The 17,577-nt window shown below is 45.5% G+C and overlaps 2 protein-coding genes across 11 annotated transcripts in view; one reads left to right on the top strand and one right to left on the bottom strand.

Moving 5' to 3' along the window:
* Window positions 1-1,319: 1,319 nt before the first annotated feature.
* Window positions 1,320-10,612, bottom strand: LOC118236089 (solute carrier family 46 member 3). Its single transcript, XM_035434144.1, has 6 exons — window positions 10,478-10,612; window positions 8,503-8,724; window positions 6,962-7,850; window positions 5,754-5,837; window positions 5,010-5,166; window positions 1,320-1,511 (listed from the first exon to the last, which is right to left on the bottom strand). The coding sequence occupies exons 2-6, from the start codon at window positions 8,683-8,685 to the stop codon at window positions 1,439-1,441; spliced, it is 1,386 nt and encodes a 461-aa protein (XP_035290035.1). The 5' UTR covers window positions 8,686-8,724; window positions 10,478-10,612; the 3' UTR covers window positions 1,320-1,438.
* Window positions 10,613-12,752: 2,140 nt separating this feature from the next.
* synj1 (synaptojanin 1) overlaps window positions 12,753-17,577 on the top strand; it is a 32,292-nt gene continuing 27,467 nt past the window's right edge. For 4 of the 10 annotated variants that reach the window (XM_035432963.1, XM_035432960.1, XM_035432961.1 and 1 more), the window contains exons 1-5: window positions 12,754-12,955; window positions 14,389-14,548; window positions 15,681-15,767; window positions 16,176-16,443; window positions 17,187-17,412. In XM_035432963.1, coding sequence (XP_035288854.1) covers window positions 14,425-14,548; window positions 15,681-15,767; window positions 16,176-16,443; window positions 17,187-17,412 — 705 coding nt within the window. In that variant the 5' untranslated portion in view covers window positions 12,754-12,955; window positions 14,389-14,424. Of the gene's footprint in view, window positions 13,087-14,388; window positions 14,549-15,680; window positions 15,768-16,175; window positions 16,444-17,186; window positions 17,413-17,577 lie in introns of all 10 variants that reach the window. The other 6 variants (XM_035432967.1, XM_035432965.1, XM_035432964.1 and 3 more) reach the window with 3 other exon arrangements.

The raw sequence follows: 17,577 nt of genomic DNA, 5'->3' as shown, positions 1-17,577 counted from the left end.
CACCTAAAGTTTTCAAAAACAGAACTGAAATATTTGAGGTAATAGGTAAAAAAAAAAAAAAAATGTGTTCATGCTACTGTGTAATCAAGTCAAAGGCTGTTGTTTAAAAATAAAATGTGAAACGATTTAAAACAAAGTGTCCCAATGAACTATAGGGGTAACAATAAACAGTCATACGATGGCCTAATTATGAGGTAATAAGATCTATTTGACTCTTATGTTCATATTTTGGATATAAGCCTCAGTATGACTGACCAGAGATACCACTTCTTTCACAGTCCCATTTTAAACAGAAATGGGTTGTAAGAGCCATTCCTAAATTGCTTTTTGAATCGCCTGTAAATATCCTAACTGTAGCATGACCACTTGTGAAAATGCTTTGGAGTTAGTACTCTAAGAAATTTACTCCCAATATCATTTCACTGATGACAGCAGTGGCCAAAATGCTCGATCATTTTAGCCTCTTAACTGAGAAAAAATATTGTATGCAGATCTTTCAGGAATACATTTCAAAATTACCATTAAAATTCACACTATAGCAATACATTTTAAAATTCCAATTCAAATTCATGCAATACCAAATGGTACTTTTTATAAATCCTTCAAATAAACCTTGTCTCGCTGTCCCGCAAAGAAGTCTCATCTTGCAACATTTTTCTCAACGTGCCACAGAAGTACTTTCACAAACTTAAACCAACTTCTAAGTTATGCGCAGTTCAAATCCTGCTATCTTTCAAAGTGTCCTGTACCAACCTATGTAATACTTTTTACAAATGGCCATAAAAGCCCTACCGAACACAGGGGGAAGCCCCCCATCTGGGTGCATGAGAATGTTGCAATGAAAAGAGAACCATCGGGCCTGTTAAACACTAACTGCAGTGTCATGTGGCTCCATGGCTCATGTAGTTTGTCTGTACATATAGACTTTGCACAACAGAGTCCAGATAATGACATGCAGGGCTCTACGGAAACTTTTTTTTTTTTCCCCCCGAGGATCACCTGTGCTCCCAATGTGAAAAGATTTGAAGCACACTAATGCACAGAATTAGTTGTCAGCGCATGTCAGTTTTCAGGAGTAAAATGTTCCTAGAATGGGAGCACTGTAGAGCCCTGACACGTTTACACGGAAAAACTGTCTCCTGAGACTAAAACCTGAAAAAGAAAAACAACCCAAAACAAAAGTGAACACTGTTAAAGACACACGGCGGCCATTTCTCTCCACCGTCAGTTGGTGGAATAACTGCACACCAAAATAACTCAGCGGTTCAGCACCTGTTACCACCCCCACTAACCCCCCCCCAAAAAAAAAAATTTAAAAAAAACTATGCCGCGTGAAAGCACATGTGGTTCCAGGTTCGTACGCAGGAGCAGAAAACTCGAGTCGCGCTTCTCCATTTCCCTTTTTGGGGTCGGTCGCGAGGTTCGTCGTCCCCGGGGGTTAGCTTTCCTCCGGCGATGATAAGATGGGCTCCGCCTCCTTGGCTTCGTCGGGACTGATGAACACCGCCGCGCTGAGAGAGAGAGATAAGGACGCGGTGACTCAGCGTTAGTTCACAAAAAAACAATCACCATGCACGGTGCCCTCCGTCGGCTCTGTCAGCACTGGAGGAATCTGAGATGCGTGGCCTCTCCCAACTTCTCTCAGGCGGAGCAGAGGTGCTGCTTTTCTCGATTTAAAGAGAAGAGCCTTCAACCGATTTAAAAACCCGCGCCCGTCCCCCGGCCCCGATCGGACGCCCTGTCGCACGTCGAAGCCCTGACTGAAAGCCGCCCCCTCGCTCCTCGATCACACATTCCAGCCGAAAATCTCACGCCCGGGACCCGCCGACGCCCGGCACTGCAGTGTCACACGACTTCCACCCCGGCAAGCGAAACGTTCGCGTGGGACGCTCGGCGCAAAAAGCTCCCCAAACGAATCGGGGCGGAGTCGAGAAGAGACTGAGAAGTGTTAAGCACTGTAAACCAGAGGCATTAAACCAGCCGTTTACCATAGAGACTGAGAAGTGTTAAGCACTGTAAACCAGAGGCATTAAACCAGCCGTTTGCCATAGAGACTGAGAAGTGTTAAGCACTGTAAACCAGAGGCATTAAACCAGCCGTTTGCCATAGAGACTGAGATGTGTTAAGCACTGTAAACCAGAGGCATTAAACCAGCCGTTTGCCATAGAGACTGAGATGTGTTAAGCACTGCAGACCAGAGGCATTAAACCAGCAGTTTGCCATAGAGACTGAGATGTGTTAAGCACTGTAGACCAGAGGCATTAAACCAGCAGTTTGCCATAGAGACTGAGAAGTGTTAAGCACTGTAAACCAGAGGCATTAAACCAGCCGTTTGCCATAGAGACTGAGAAGTGTTAAGCACTGTAAACCAGAGGCATTAAACCAGCCGTTTGCCATAGAGACTGAGAAGTGTTAAGCACTGTAGACCAGAGGCATTAAACCAGCCGTTTGCCATAGAGACTGAGAAGTGTTAAGCACTGTAAACCAGAGGCATTAAACCAGCCGTTTGCCATAGAGACTGAGAAGTGTTAAGCACTGTAAACCAGAGGCATTAAACCAGCCGTTTGCCATAGAGACTGAGAAGTGTTAAGCACTGTAAACCAGAGGCATTAAACCAGCCGTTTGCCATAGAGACTGAGAAGTGTTAAGCACTGTAGACCAGAGGCATTAAACCAGCCGTTTGCCATAGAGACTGAGAAGTGTTAAGCACTGTAAACCAGAGGCATTAAACCAGCTGTTTGCCATAGAGACTGAGAAGTGTTAAGCACTGTAGACCAGAGGCATTAAACCAGCCGTTTGCCATAGAGACTGAGAAGTGTTAAGCACTGTAAACCAGAGGCATTAAACCAGCCGTTTGCCATAGAGACTGAGAAGTGTTAAGCACTGTAAACCAGAGGCATTAAACCAGCCGTTTGCCATAGAGACTGAGAAGTGTTAAGCACTGTAAACCAGAGGCATTAAACCAGCCGTTTGCCATAGAGACTGAGAAGTGTTAAGCACTGTAAACCAGAGGCATTAAACCAGCCGTTTGCCATAGAGACTGAGAAGTGTTAAGCACTGTAGACCTGAGGTTTAAACCAGCCGTTTGCCATAGAGACTGAGAAGTGTTAAGCACTGTAAACCAGAGGCATTAAACCAGCCGTTTGCCATAGAGACTGAGAAGTGTTAAGCACTGTAAACCAGAGGCATTAAACCAGCCGTTTGCCATAGAGACCGAGAAGTGTTAAGCACTGTAAAACAGAGGCATTAAACCAGCCGTTTACCATAGAGACTGAGAAGTGTTAAGCACTGTAGACCAGAGGCATTAAACCAGCCGTTTGCCATAGAGACTGAGAAGTGTTAAGCACTGTAGACCAGAGGCATTAAACCAGCCGTTTGCCATAGAGACTGAGAAGTGTTAAGCACTGTAAACCAGAGGCATTAAACCAGCTGTTTGCCATAGAGACTGAGAAGTGTTAAGCACTGTAGACCAGAGGCATTAAACCAGCCGTTTGCCATAGAGACTGAGAAGTGTTAAGCACTGTAAACCAGAGGCATTAAACCAGCCGTTTGCCATAGAGACTGAGAAGTGTTAAGCACTGTAAACCAGAGGCATTAAACCAGCCGTTTGCCATAGAGACTGATAAGTGTTAAGCACTGTAAACCAGAGGCATTAAACCAGCCGTTTGCCATAGAGACTGAGAAGTGTTAAGCACTGTAAACCAGAGGCATTAAACCAGCCGTTTGCCATAGAGACTGAGAAGTGTTAAGCACTGTAGACCTGAGGTTTAAACCAGCCGTTTGCCATAGAGACTGAGAAGTGTTAAGCACTGTAAACCAGAGGCATTAAACCAGCCGTTTGCCATAGAGACTGAGAAGTGTTAAGCACTGTAAACCAGAGGCATTAAACCAGCCGTTTGCCATAGAGACCGAGAAGTGTTAAGCACTGTAAAACAGAGGCATTAAACCAGCCGTTTACCATAGAGACTGAGAAGTGTTAAGCACTGTAGACCAGAGGCATTAAACCAGCCGTTTGCCATAGAGACTGAGAAGTGTTAAGCACTGTAGACCAGAGGCATTAAACCAGCAGTTTGCCATAGAGACTGAGAAGTGTTAAGCAGTGTCTGATACAGTAATGCTGCTCCTCTGTCTGCACCTGAGGTATTTAAAAAGCCGTTCAACATTTCACGGTTCAGAGGTCGGCACGTACTTCTGCCTTTGTTTAAAATTCCCTGAGGACCCTACAGTGGCGCAGTTTCGAGAGTCTCCATTTTAAGTGTTTTTTTGCTCTTCGCTGAAGAGTAACGGAGGCGGGTTTGCGGAAAGAGGCCACTCGTGCGCTTAATCACAACCTTTCCGGTTTTTCCTCACTATTCTCTGAGAAAGAGCGAACAGCGTATTAGACCTGCGGGTAGTAACAAAGGGCTTAAAACATTCCCAGGTTTGGATACCTGCTTCATAGCTACATGAGCAGGGCTGGGTCCACTCCAAGGACATTACAGGGGATTATGGCCATTTTTTTCCCCAGTTGATTACATGCAAGTTATTTTGCATACAGTTATTATCCAGAGCAAATTTACATCACAGCTCGCTTTCTTTTTACATACAACTTAATTTAAACGTCAATTCAGATTAGGTACCTTGCTCAAGGGTGCAATGGTAGCAACCCAACAGGGAATCAAACCCACAACCTGACAGTTGCAGTTGCCTAAACGTTATGCAACACTGCCACACCTGTAAATTCATTTTGGTTGACCTGACAGAACTGAAACAGAACCACAGCCCTGCTGTGAACTGACATGCCACTGCTCTGTCACCATGGGTACGGTGTTGATGCTGAATGTGTGCGCGTGTGTGTATGGGTGGGTGAGCGAGTGACTCAGTGTGTGTGTGTGTATGCGTGTGTGTTTGTGTGTGTGTGAGAGAAAGAGTGTGTGGATGTGCCTGCGTGTGTGTGTATTGTGTGTTTGTGTGTGCGTGTGTGAATGTGTGTGTGTGTGTATGAATGGTTAATGAAGGGGTCTCTGTACCACAGCAGGCCCATCGGCACCAGGCACAGTCCGGCACCCAGCAGGAAGGTGAACCCGGGGAACCAGACCACGGTGGCGGCGTACAGGCTGCTGAACACGGCGATGGCCACGTTGCTGCTCAGGTTCTCCAGGAACGCCACACAGGCAAACAGCGCCCCTGGGGGCAGGGCAGGGAATTACACATTATTCAAACACTCTGCAAGGGGTATAGGGAAGTGCACGTCAAACAATCTGTAGGGTACACGGAAGTACACTTCAATCACCGTGTAGGGCACAGGGTAGTGCACTTCAAACACTGAGTAGGGTCCAGGGAAGTACACTTCAAACGCTGCGTAGGGTACATGGAAGTGCACTTCGCACTGTGTAGGGTACAGAGAAGTGCACTTTAAATGTTTTGGGCATCACTGAAAGCTGTAGCTTGATGAGTGAGCATGCCCAATAAACACGCTATGCTCCCGTTTCCCCCTTCACTTCAAAATGCTTTGAGTTCATTAGAGGAAAGGCGGTCTATAAATACATTTTATTAAAAGGAAGACAAGCGTTGTCAGGAAGTGACGATAACACCACGGAAAACATGGAGCTGTTTATGGAGGCTGAGGTGAGCTTACCCAATTTCCTGTAAAGAGCTTTGAGATCATGAGATCAATGGTGCCATACAAATAACAGTGATAACAATACAAACAATACGTCACTGCAAACACAGGTCATAGGTCATAGGTCACTGGAAGCCATCGCTCTGCCTACCCTGCTCAGACTTGGAGACGATCTCTGACATCATAGACCGGAGCACAGGGGCAGGCATGATGGCCAGGAGCATGGGTATCCTGACTGTTAGAGGGAAAACAAACATGACAAAACAGGAAGTTTTTCACCAGAAAAACCCCGTAACTTCTGCTTTCACCATTCTTCGGCTTAACCGAAACTTCTGCTTAAACACTTTACAAATACACCAGAATTAGCCACGTCACTCTGTAATACAGAGCCTATATTTTTGGCTATAAAACCTGATGTATGAATTTTACAAGGCAACTACTCATGTCGACAGACACGACGGTATCCGATTCCTTTCCAGGGCCCTTGGTGCCAAATGATCAATAAAACAGTTTATAGGTTGTTTTTTTTTATGCCAGCAAACCCGTTAAAGTGTCCGGTAATCTAAACGTGGTTCCGCCTTATCAAAACCGCAGACAGTAAAGTTATGATGAAATAAAGACTGGCGATAAGGCGGAGGAGACGCGGTCGCCAGGCAACGTGTTGGCGGCTCTGTGGCGTACAGCGGCACATGCACCGCGGTCAAATTAAACGCGCGGGTTTACTTTTCCAAGCCCTAACGCTGTAAAGTGAAAACTGAACGTTGCCCATTAGTTTTAGCGGTTAATCATTAAGGCACGTTCATCCGGCCGCAGAGATCTCGCAGGCAGATTGACAGGAGAGGTTGCAAAGTCACTGTCCTCTTATTTACGCCACAGACGGCCTCATGCAGGGGCTGTACAAACGTTTATATTCTGAGGTCTTACCCAGTGTCTGAATGTGTGACAGACGCCCTAACGCGAAGACTATGTAAATGTTTACGTTTCTGCATCTTACACAATCTATGAGTCATGTAGAGGGCTGACTTTTATTTTTTTCAAAAGCTCAAAAGCAGCTTTCCAATTGCTTTACAAACAGCTGTCCAACTAGGTCAAATGCTTTATTGTAAAATACATCAGACCTTTAGATACTAGGGGTGCAAACCTCAGGCTTCACCACGATAGGATACGATTTCCATTCTAGAGGCAACTGTTCAATATTTGGCAATATTACAAATTTTGCTACGAATCCAAATGTTCCGCTACAGTGAGAAGCGATCGATATATATATGATATCTGGCGTTTGATACGCCTGGTCTAAAAGCCAGACTCCACATGGACCCCTGAAACGTAACCACAAGGACCGAAGGATCGACCTCTTACCGAGGAACATCATCAGCGTGGTTTCGGCAAAAGCGATCATCACCAGGCCCGCCATGACGGACAGCAGGCCGATGAAGACGATGGCGTGGTTGGGCAGGCAGCGGGAGAGCAGCGTGACCCCGACGAAGCTGCTGAGGAAGACGACGGTGGAGAGCGCCGAGCCGTAGCCGATGAGGATCTCGTTCCAGCAGAGCGGCTCCTTCAGCTCGTAGAGCGTCACCGAGGAGAGGCCGCCCATGTTGGCGAAGACGTAGGAGGCGATGGTGAAGAGGAGGAGCACGAGCGGGGCGTTCCGCCTCCGCCCGTCCGTGGCGAAGAGCCCGTACACGCTGCGCGCCGTCCTCAGCACGGGCCAGCGGCGGGGGGGGGAGGGGCCGTCCTCGGGGGCCGGCGGGGGGTCCGGGGGGGCCACCACCGTCTCCTCCAGGACCAGGACCACGTACAGCAGGTTGGCGGAGAGGATGAGGACGGAGGTGAGGAAGGGCCAGTTGAAGCCCGCCGCCCGCAGGAAGTAGCCGGAGCACAGGGAGGACACGCCCGAGAGCAGGCCGATCACCATGTCCACCCCGGCCATCCGCAGGGTCCGCCTCTTCCCGTCCGCGCACAGGTCCGCGATGTAGGCGAAGCACCCCCCCAGGAAGGTGGCCAGCCCACCGAAGAGGGAGCTGACGAAGTTGGAGACGATCAGCAGGTACAGGTTCAGCCGGAAGAAGGAGATGGCCAGGAAGGAGACGCCGTAGACCAGCGTGCCCACCAGAGGGAGGACGATGGTGATCTTGCGCCCCCGGTGGTCGCTGTAGGCCACCAGGACCAGGGTGACCACGAGGCTGGGGATCATGGAGAACAGCTCGCTGTAGAGCGAGAAGAGGGAGGCCGCTCGCTGGACGTCCTGCGGAAAGAACCGACGGGGGGGGGGGGGGGGAGCATGACAAAGGGATTCATGTGAAGTCACGTGCCTCCCAGAGAGGGGGAAAAACAGGTTTCATAAGAAGAGGAAGTAGAGAAGAAGAAAGGAAGAAGTAACGCCACGCATCACTGTAACCTGAAAACAGACCAGGGACACCAACTGATTTGTTTTTGGCACAATAGCACACTGTGGCACAAAAACGCAAAACCCACAGACGGTACTGTTGCCACATGTGCCAGACCAGATTTTTATATACCCCTGGGGGTCTGTTCTGTGCTATTTCGGTTTGTACAACTGAGAGAGGTAGACTTTCAAAAAACAGAGTGCACGTAAATATGAATCACCCCACTACTGCTAATTGCATCTGTACTTCATCTCTTGACTTGGATTCGTGCTCCTGGAAGCATAATAAGATTATTTAATTTATCACATGTGCAACGTTAGTGGCTCTTGCAGTCTTCCTCTTTATCTTAAACTGGTTTGCTGTTACTGATTTAATCGGTGCCGTATATCGTCGTTTTTTTACCCCCCACAAAATGGCTCCCATCTCTGTCTCGTTAACGGTGAAGCATCACGCGGCGAAGGGGGGGGGGGGGGGGGGGGCGTGGCCCATAACCGCGTCCAATCGGCTCACCTCGTGAGGGCTGCTGTGGTTGCTGTGGTTACCGCACCGGGAGCCCTGGTCCTCCGCGGGGTAGGTGCTGTTGGTCAGCTCCTCCCACAGCCGCCGGTACACGTACTGCTGCACCAGCGGGTACATCAGGAAGCCGGCGAAGGCGTAGACGGCCACGACGGGCTCCACCAGGTACAGACCCATCGTTCCTCGTTGGCAGCGTGCGTCGCTAGGGAAAACCCCCTGGAAGTCGACGGAGGAACGCGTAACACAGTTCAGTGCTGCCTACATTTGGAGACATTCAAATCAACGGTGTCGCATGCTCTCAGATCGTGGTAGATGAGCCCTGTTCCTCTCCTGCTTCCGGCTCATGTCGTGACGCAACCTTTAGGCATGGATGCATCACAACGCCCCTCTGGCCTGCATATTACTGTACATCTCTCTGTTTGGACTGCCTATATTACCAGCTGGTTTAAGTACCTCACAATGTAACCTGCCCAATCCGTTTTATCATTTGCTCTGACAGATCCCTCATCACATTTCTGGCACCCTTCAGTTTATCTTAACCATTAAACCAGGATGGCCAGCAGAGGATGGGTTCCCCCTCTATAGCCAGGTTCCTCCCAAGATTTCTTTGGGGGGTTTTTTTTTTTTTTTTTTTTATTTGCCTCCATTTGAGTGTTTCTTCCCACTAAGGGAGGTTGTAGTCTCCAGCAACCCCCCCATAACCCTAACCAGGCATAAGAGGGTTCGAAAATGGATGGATGAATGGGAGTTATGAACTCACTGTCCTACCAGCCATGACTGAAGTGCTCCTCCATGGAACATAACACGCTAAGTAGGCTACATTTAAGGACTTCGACGACTGAAGTGTTTTTTATTTTCTTTGGGGGGTGGACAGAGTCACAGACTCACAGCCTTTTAACATTAAAATATCAATGTTGCCAAAAGGTTTTATTGGGAAGACAACCTACAAATATGTTCATCTGAACCACCTTGAACATTTCAGTAAAAAGTTCTTCTTCTAAAAAACTACTGTTGAAACTTATTTTGTAATGGTTTTCTTATGCCACATTTTGATCATTTTCAGTATTGCAGTCTTAAGCACTGCCCTATTAGTTTTCACTGCAAGTTTACATTTTCAAAGAATGCTAGGCCTTCTACCTTAATAGAGGTACAGTATTGGGGAATTATTACACTTAAAGACAGAGCCAGCTATAGTGTTTTAAGTGTTCACTCTGTATGCCCAATGTATCCAAAAGGATTTGCACTTAAACATTTATCCACATTCATTCTCACCTAAATGACAATTAAAGTGTGTCATAGCCTACTTATTTTTAGAACCCTCTAATTCTACATTTTCACAATGCATTGCTAGGTCATATAGTAGAGGAAGAAGCTCTGGTTGTTTTCAAGACCAAGCTTGATATGGTGCTAGTTAATATCCAGTTTGTAGGTAAACAATGAGCACTAGATTTTACTACCAAAAAATCCAATAAAACCTATTTAGAGACACATTAAAACTACTACTTTAATTCAATCACTTTTTCAGATGCTTGTCGCGATATGAATGGTCGCCAATCAGCAGTATAATGTTGAAAATAGATTTAGGTCATTGTCTGCTGCTTACATGAGTGGACAAATATGTTAAGTCAATCCAGCTGGCTGTTTACCAGCGTTACCCTCTGGATGCAAACATAACTTCACGTGAGCATTGAATAGTGCTTGTTGAGCCACACTGCAAGTTGTCATGTCACTTGCTAAATAGCCAGGTCTATCACGAGTTCTGTAATTCTATACTAGCTCGTTTGCACAATGCAAAAATGCTTGCTGGGCAAAAATTCAAGTAATATTACAATAACTTCACATGTTATGTTACTCCAAGTTAGGTAGGTAGCAAGGCACAGTGAGTGTGCAAGCTAGTTGCTAAACCTACACGATTCCGGCTCACGTTTGCGAATGCAAGCTTTACATAAAAATGAATATTTAATCTTACCTTTCAGCAATTCATCAGTGAGAGAGAACGTAATTTAGAACACCAGCTCAGCTGAAAGACAGTTGACGGTACATTGTTCTACCGGAGTTATGAAACGAAGTGACAACACAAAACGCCCATTTCCTCAGACTTGCCCCTCGCGTTTTATTATAGGACAAGGGGTGTTGTTCAATAAACGTAGACTCCCTCTCATTGGCTCATACCTCTGTCAATCAGAAGTTGTAATGCGGAATACACCCTGAATGCATTTTTGTGTGTGTCATGTAGATGAAGACAGCAACAAAGGGTTAGCCAGCATGCCCGCCAGTTAAATGGTAATGGTAAATGGACTGCATTTATATAGCGCTTTTATCCAAAGCGCTTTACAATTGATGCCTCTCATTCGCCAGAGCAAGTTACTGACGGTAGCTGATATAAATATTAATTTAGCAACATGGGTTTGTAAATGATTTTGAATGAGCGACACATTTTCTGTAGTAGCACATTTTCTCTATGGCCATACAAAATGTATAATAAGTGCATATTTTTACAGGGGATACATTTTTTTTAATGACTTCAAACATTTTATTTTGCATTTGTATTACTATATTCATGATATTTTTCTTGTTTTTCATCAATTGTTAATGGGGTTTCTGAAGTTTTCAAAGGTACCTATGGCTTCAGTTAGGGTTTAGGGCTCAACTATGATTCAGCTAGGGTTACGGTTAGGAAAACGGTAAGTCTGAGGGTTGAGGCAAGTTTACGGTTGTGTTCAGTGGCTTGAAGAAAGGTTATAACATGGGTTTGTAAATGATTTTGAATGAGCCAAAACATTTTCTCTAGCATGTGTACCGGGTACCTACCTACTGTATTATCTGAAGAGCTGAGTCTTCATTCTACCACCAGGGGGCAGGACAGACAGCAGTTCACTGATGCTCCCCATCCAATCTAACAGCTTGAGACAATCTGCAAGGAAGAATTGCAGAAACTATTCAAATCCAGGTGTACAAAGTTGGCAGAGGCATCCCTGCCAATGGTGCTTCAACAAAGTACTGAATAAAGGGTCTGAACACTTATGTAAATGAGATGTACTTATTTTTATTTTTTTTTGCTAATTAAATCTAAAATGTCTTTTTGCTTTGTCATTATAGAGTATTGTGTGTAGAGTGATGGCAAAAAATGTAATCAATTTCACATTAAGTCCATCACACAACAAAATGTGGAAAGCCAGTTTATATTACACATGGGTTTTAAGGAACACTTTTCTGAACCTTGTTAGCAAAGCTCATTCTGAGTTAAAACTGGCACATTATGACATCATTATCATATCTCCAAAGCTATCCTCTGAGGAATCCTCCCTTGTCCTCACGTGTCTCGTCTTTATTTTCCTGTCATCTAAGGCTTCAGAGTTATTAAAACTGTGATTTATCAACCTCGTCATCTCCATCCAGGTGCTGTCACTGGCTTGGATCCCAAGCCAAAATAAATTAATTCCTGTATCCTCAGTTTTATGGCGTTATACAGTTTGTTTTTGGCTGGTCAGGCAGTTTTTGAGAGCAGTGAAAGATATTTTAGATAGTTCCAGAAGTTTCTGATGACCTTTCTGGCTTTACGATGGTTGCTGGGAGGGAGTTACAATCTTTGGAGGAGCTTTAAGTGTATCTTAGTGCCTTGGACCACAAACCCCCCAAATACCCCAGTAGGCATTGTAAAGCCAGCCGGTCTTTAAATTTCACTTCTGGGGTTTTTGACAGTGTATCATTTTTATTGTATGTTTTTGATTGCCAATCAAAAACATACAATGAAACTGATACCAATAACCCCTGACCTGTCCATTTAAATCAATAAACATTTGCAGATTCCATAAAGGCAAACCATAAAAGATAAAGCGAGAACAATGTCTGGAAATGTATGCCAACTACAACTTATCTCAGTTTGTGGAGGTCATATCTCAGGATAAAATTTGTATAGTATCAGATTTTTTAATTATCGCAAACGGTTTGTGTAAATATTTGTAGGCTACTACTTGCAGGACTGCACGTTCAGTAGCATACATACAGCTTAGATATGCAAATAAATAAATAAATAAAACACGAATAAATAAATCATACAAAATAAATCATACACACGATAATATATATTGTTTATTGTTTGGTCAAATGTTGTCTCAGATTTGAAGGGAAAAAACGACACATTTTAAACAAACATTACTAAACCATGCCATTTGGCAGTTGCGCGCCGCAAGATATTATAATTTAGCATTTTGACAAAAATAATCTAATTATCCAACGACCCAAGGTGCGCATATTCTCAGTGTAAAGGGTGTTTCTTCGAAGGAGATTGTATTTTCCTCCAAACGCAAGCTGGCACTCTTTGCTTGTCCATACTGTGCCAGCTGGGAAAATGCGATGCGTTACGTCGACCAGCAGTGCGGTGGGAGGGGGTTTATTTTGCTATCCCGAGGTCTGGAAGCCGGCGAAGGAGACGCTGTGAAAGAAGGTAATAACTTGGCATCCATGTAATGAGGAGAGACGTTTGAAATGGTCACAATTGCAATGTCTGAATGGCAAAATTATACGATGTTTTATGCTTGCTAATCTGCCGTTGCTGCATTTCTGTGAATCTAGCAGGTTTGTTTGCTATTAAAGGTACATTTTCATAGTAAAACAAGGGACTTGGGAACGACGAAATGCACAGCTAGCTAGCTATATGGATAACGCTAGCTGGCTAGCAAGTATCGATAGTGATTCTGAGATGCAAAATATTGTAGGCTAACGGTAGAATGTAGTTATTTAATATTAGCTGCTTGCCAAATGCAATGGTGCCAGATGGCTTTAGTGACAAGGGCTAGCTAGTGCTCGCCATAATTCAACGGTAGTTAAACATTTGTAAATGCCAACAGGGCTATGAATGGCGTGCCCTTGTAGGATGCAGCTTCTTATTTCTAAGGTAGCTAACGTAGCCAGCTAGCGAACGTCGGATTTGTTCTTAGCAACAATGCGCCCTTTTCCATGTATAGCTAGCTAATTTAACAAGCTAGTGTAATTGAATAATTCTCTTCAATAAAATGAATTCGCTGGGAAGGTAGTTTATATTACATCTGTCGCTGGTATTAAAAACGCGACATTTTATATTTTGATTGATATTAGGTTTTGTTAGCATTAGCCAGGCATCTAGCTAGATAAATACCGTTACTTGCTGTAGTGTTCCATGAGGTAGCTAGGTGGCTACCAATAGCTAGCCGGCCGGACACCGGCTTGGGTAATTCAGTCAGCTAGCATCCTTAGCAAGCTAAATTCGTAAGGGAAGCCAACTTAATTTGTCATCCATCTGCCCTAGGATAGCTTAGTCTACCACCTGCTGTAATCACACCATTGGCACGTTACCGGCAAAAATTGTAACGTTAGACCTAATAATACAAGTGGATTGTCGTCTTGCTATCTATAGCTAGCGGTAGGTAGCAAGCTGGCTTATTTTAATCTGTCACGTAGAGAAAACCGAGTCGTGTAATGTTTGTATTTTTATTTCGCCATTTAACAACGTGTTTGTGCAGACGTTGCAGCTTTGAATAGCTTGCTGACATACTGAACACTACCTGAGCATTATTGACTGAGGATGAGTCGGTGAATCAGGAACGTTACTCGAATTAAGATGCACTATTTGCAGGGAGGACAAATGCATCGTGTGCAAGGCGGTGATATGTAGATCTCTATCTGAACAGTAAACCTGAGTGCTTGTTACTGTACATCCATTTTTCTTATGATGGGGATTGTTAGTATGGATGAAGAGAGAAATCTCAGTATGACCATGTGCATTTTGGGGGGTGGGTGGGGGGCGGGGGCGTCATACATTATTTACGGTTTATTACCCGCAAGGTCTTTGCGTTATCTTGCTGTAAATGACATTTTACTCCCCTCTGTTCCGTTTCCTAGGGGTGACCTCATAAGGCCAATAAACCAAGATCTGCAATGGCCTTCAGCAAGGGATATCGTATCTACCACAAGCTGGACCCGCCTCCATACAGCGTGCTCGTGGAAACGAGGAGCCGTGAAGAATGCCTTATGCTGGAGTCTGGAGCGGTTGCCGTTTTGTGTGAGACACACGTTTCCTTCTTCGTGCGAGACTGTTTAAAAGGATGTGCGTGAAAGGATTGCAAGTTGCGGTTCGTTAGGATTCGTCTTCCCTAATCTGCGTAGGCCATGGGTTCATAGTCACAGAACAGCTTGAAGACAGCCATTTTTTACTTTGTTACATTTGTATCATTAGAAGGAGACGGGTCCTCTGAATATTATTTACTGAATGTCCATTTAAACAATAATAGAGCAACAGTATTATTATTGTGTCAGTTATTGTTAGTTGTTGACTGAGAATCAGTCTTTAAAAATGTTTTAGAATTCAGGGTTGCACCATGGTAAATGGACTGCATTTATATAGCGCTTTTATCCAAAGCGCTTTACAATTGATGCCTCTCATTCGCCAGAGCAGTTAGGGGTTAGGTGTCTTGCTCAAGGACACTTCGACACGCCCAGGGTGGGGTTTGAACCGGCAACCCTCCGACTGCCAGACAATCGGTCTTACCTCCTGAGCTATGTCGCCCCCCGTGTGATTGCACCACTGTGATTGTTGGGTTTTATTAAGTAGTCAGTTGGATAGCACTCTTAATTTGACATTTGTTGATGGCTGCATGCAGTATGTATTTGTTAAAGGAATATGTGGTTGGAGATGTTTTATCAATGAAACCTTTTTTTTAATACCGCTTTTACATATCTTTGGCCTATATGTCAAGTATGCTAAAAGGGCTGTTTAGCTGTTTAGAAAAAACACATTTATCACAACATTCATACACACTTGATTATGGGAGGCTGGTAAAAATATGTTTAGGGAATTCAGCATATAACGTTTTCTGCGTCGGCATCCTTTAATATCCTTTGGTTGTTGGCCAGTGTGTAGATAAAGAAAATCAATGGGGAGCTTGCGCAGCGACAGTCCAGTGCTTGGGGAAAGTAATAATGAATACGGAAATGGTCCACCACCCTGTCTGGACATTGTATCAGAGCCCTTCTCAAAGGAATTGGCTCAGTTTTGGCATGTGCCCCCCAATCCCGTTAAATTTTTCTCTTTCCTACCCCAGTTCAAACCGCGTTGTTGCTAACGGTTAGTCGTTGCTAACGTTCGTCCCCGCCCCCCCCCCCCCCCCCTTCTCTGACACTCTGGTCTGTCTCAGCCGCGGCGGAGAAGGAGGCCATAAAGAACACGTACACCAAGATGCTGGACGCCTATGGAATCCTGGGAGTTCTCCGGCTCAACCTGGGTGAGTTTGTGCAGCTCCCAGGGCACCGTCGTCCGTACAGCGGGCTACGGCATGTGGAGTAAGACCTGGGTCTCCTTCGTTAGTCGAAGCACTTTAATACTTTAGACACCTGTGAAATTCCTGCCTGGTTAGGGACCGTTAATCTTCCAGCAGCTCCATCTTAATTACTTGTTTTCGGTAAGATAAATCCTTTTTTAATTGTTGTTTTGGGTTAGCATGGGGAGGTACAGCGTTTTTATTAGGTGTAGATGGGAATTTGAATCTTGTTCACTGTGACTGTAACTGTGACGCTAACTTGAACTGGGATTTTTAGGCATCCTGAGCAGCTCCCAAAACTAGTGGTAAAATGCTGATTCGGGACAGCAAATGACTCCTCACTTCTCTGTACTTCCATGTCTTGGCCTGCAGGGGACGCTATGCTCCACAGCCTGGTGGTGGTGACGGGGTGCAGCTCGGTGGGGAAGGTGCAGGACTCGGAGGTCTTCCGGGTCACCGCCACGGACTTCGTGTCCCTGAGGAACGACCCCTCGGACGAGGACCGGATCTCGGACGTGCGCAAGGTCCTGAACTCGGGGAACTTCTACTTCGCCTGGTCCTCCACCGGAGTCAGCATGGACCTCAGCCTGAACGCCCACCGCCGGATCAAGGAGGACACCACCGACAACCGCTTCTTCTGGTGAGTCCTCGTCCGTGCGCACGTGCGCTTTGCCATCAAGGTGGTTCGTATGAAACATCCGTCAAAAAACTATTGAAACCACAGTCTGGCATTTCTGTGCTTCTTGAGTGCCTTTGGGACTGAGTCAGGACTCATTGTTTCTTAATCAATAAGACAAAATGCTTTGTAGCCCCTTAATTACGTGATTTCCATTTGCCACTCCGTTGCAAACAGTGGGGTTTGTGGTGGATTTTTCAGCAGACGTGCTGTATTTCAGCAGAACATGGCAGAAATGATTACAAACCTGAGAACCGCGTGATAAAACATCTAGTGTGCATAATAAAGCTTGGAACCAAAATTGAAAATAAATTGAATGTGTGAGCTTTGTTTTCATTCTGTCTGTGTTCATGCATGTGTGTGTGTGTGTGTACTGTATGTAATTCTATGTGTGTTTGTGTGTGTGTATATCTATTTGTGTGTGTGTTTGTGCCTGCGTGTGAATATGTGTGTGTGTGTGTGCGTGCATGTGTGTGTATATATTTGTGTGTGTGTGTTTGTGTGTGTGTTTATATGTTTGTGTGTTTGTGTATGTGTGCATGTGTGTGTGTGTGTGTGTGTGTGTGTGTTTGTGTGTGTGCACGTGTGCATGCATGTGTGTGTATATATTTGTGTGTGTGTTTTTATATTTGTGTGTTTGTGTATGTGTGCATGTGTGTGTGTGTGTGTGTGTCTGCTTACACACGTGAATCTCTTGCACGCCACAGGAACCAGTCCCTGCACCTGCACCTGAAGCACTACGGGGTGAACTGCGACGAGTGGCTGCTGCGGCTGATGTGCGGGGGGGTGGAGATCCGCACCATCTACGCCGGGCACCGGCAGGCCAAGGCCTGCGTCATCTCGCGCCTCAGCTCCGAGCGGGCCGGCACGCGCTTCAACGTGCGCGGCACCAACGACGACGGGCAGGTCGCCAACTTCGTGGAGACCGAGCAGGTCAGCCGTCCGTGCGCTGTTTACGGGGGGGGGGGGGGGGGATGTCCCTTTAGAAAAAAATAGTTAAAAACCTGGATTGTTCTCTCAGCTCACGGATAAAAACAGAGGTGTGTGTGTGTGTGTTCGAGGAATTCAGTAATTAAAGTAGCCACGCCCAGGGGCTGC

Source organism: Anguilla anguilla, chromosome 9, assembly GCF_013347855.1.
Source record: "Anguilla anguilla isolate fAngAng1 chromosome 9, fAngAng1.pri, whole genome shotgun sequence".
In the NCBI taxonomy this organism is placed as follows: Eukaryota; Metazoa; Chordata; class Actinopteri; order Anguilliformes; family Anguillidae; genus Anguilla; species Anguilla anguilla.
The sequence above is the reverse complement of the archived record's forward strand: the minus strand, read 5'-3'. Positions and strand labels throughout refer to the sequence as shown.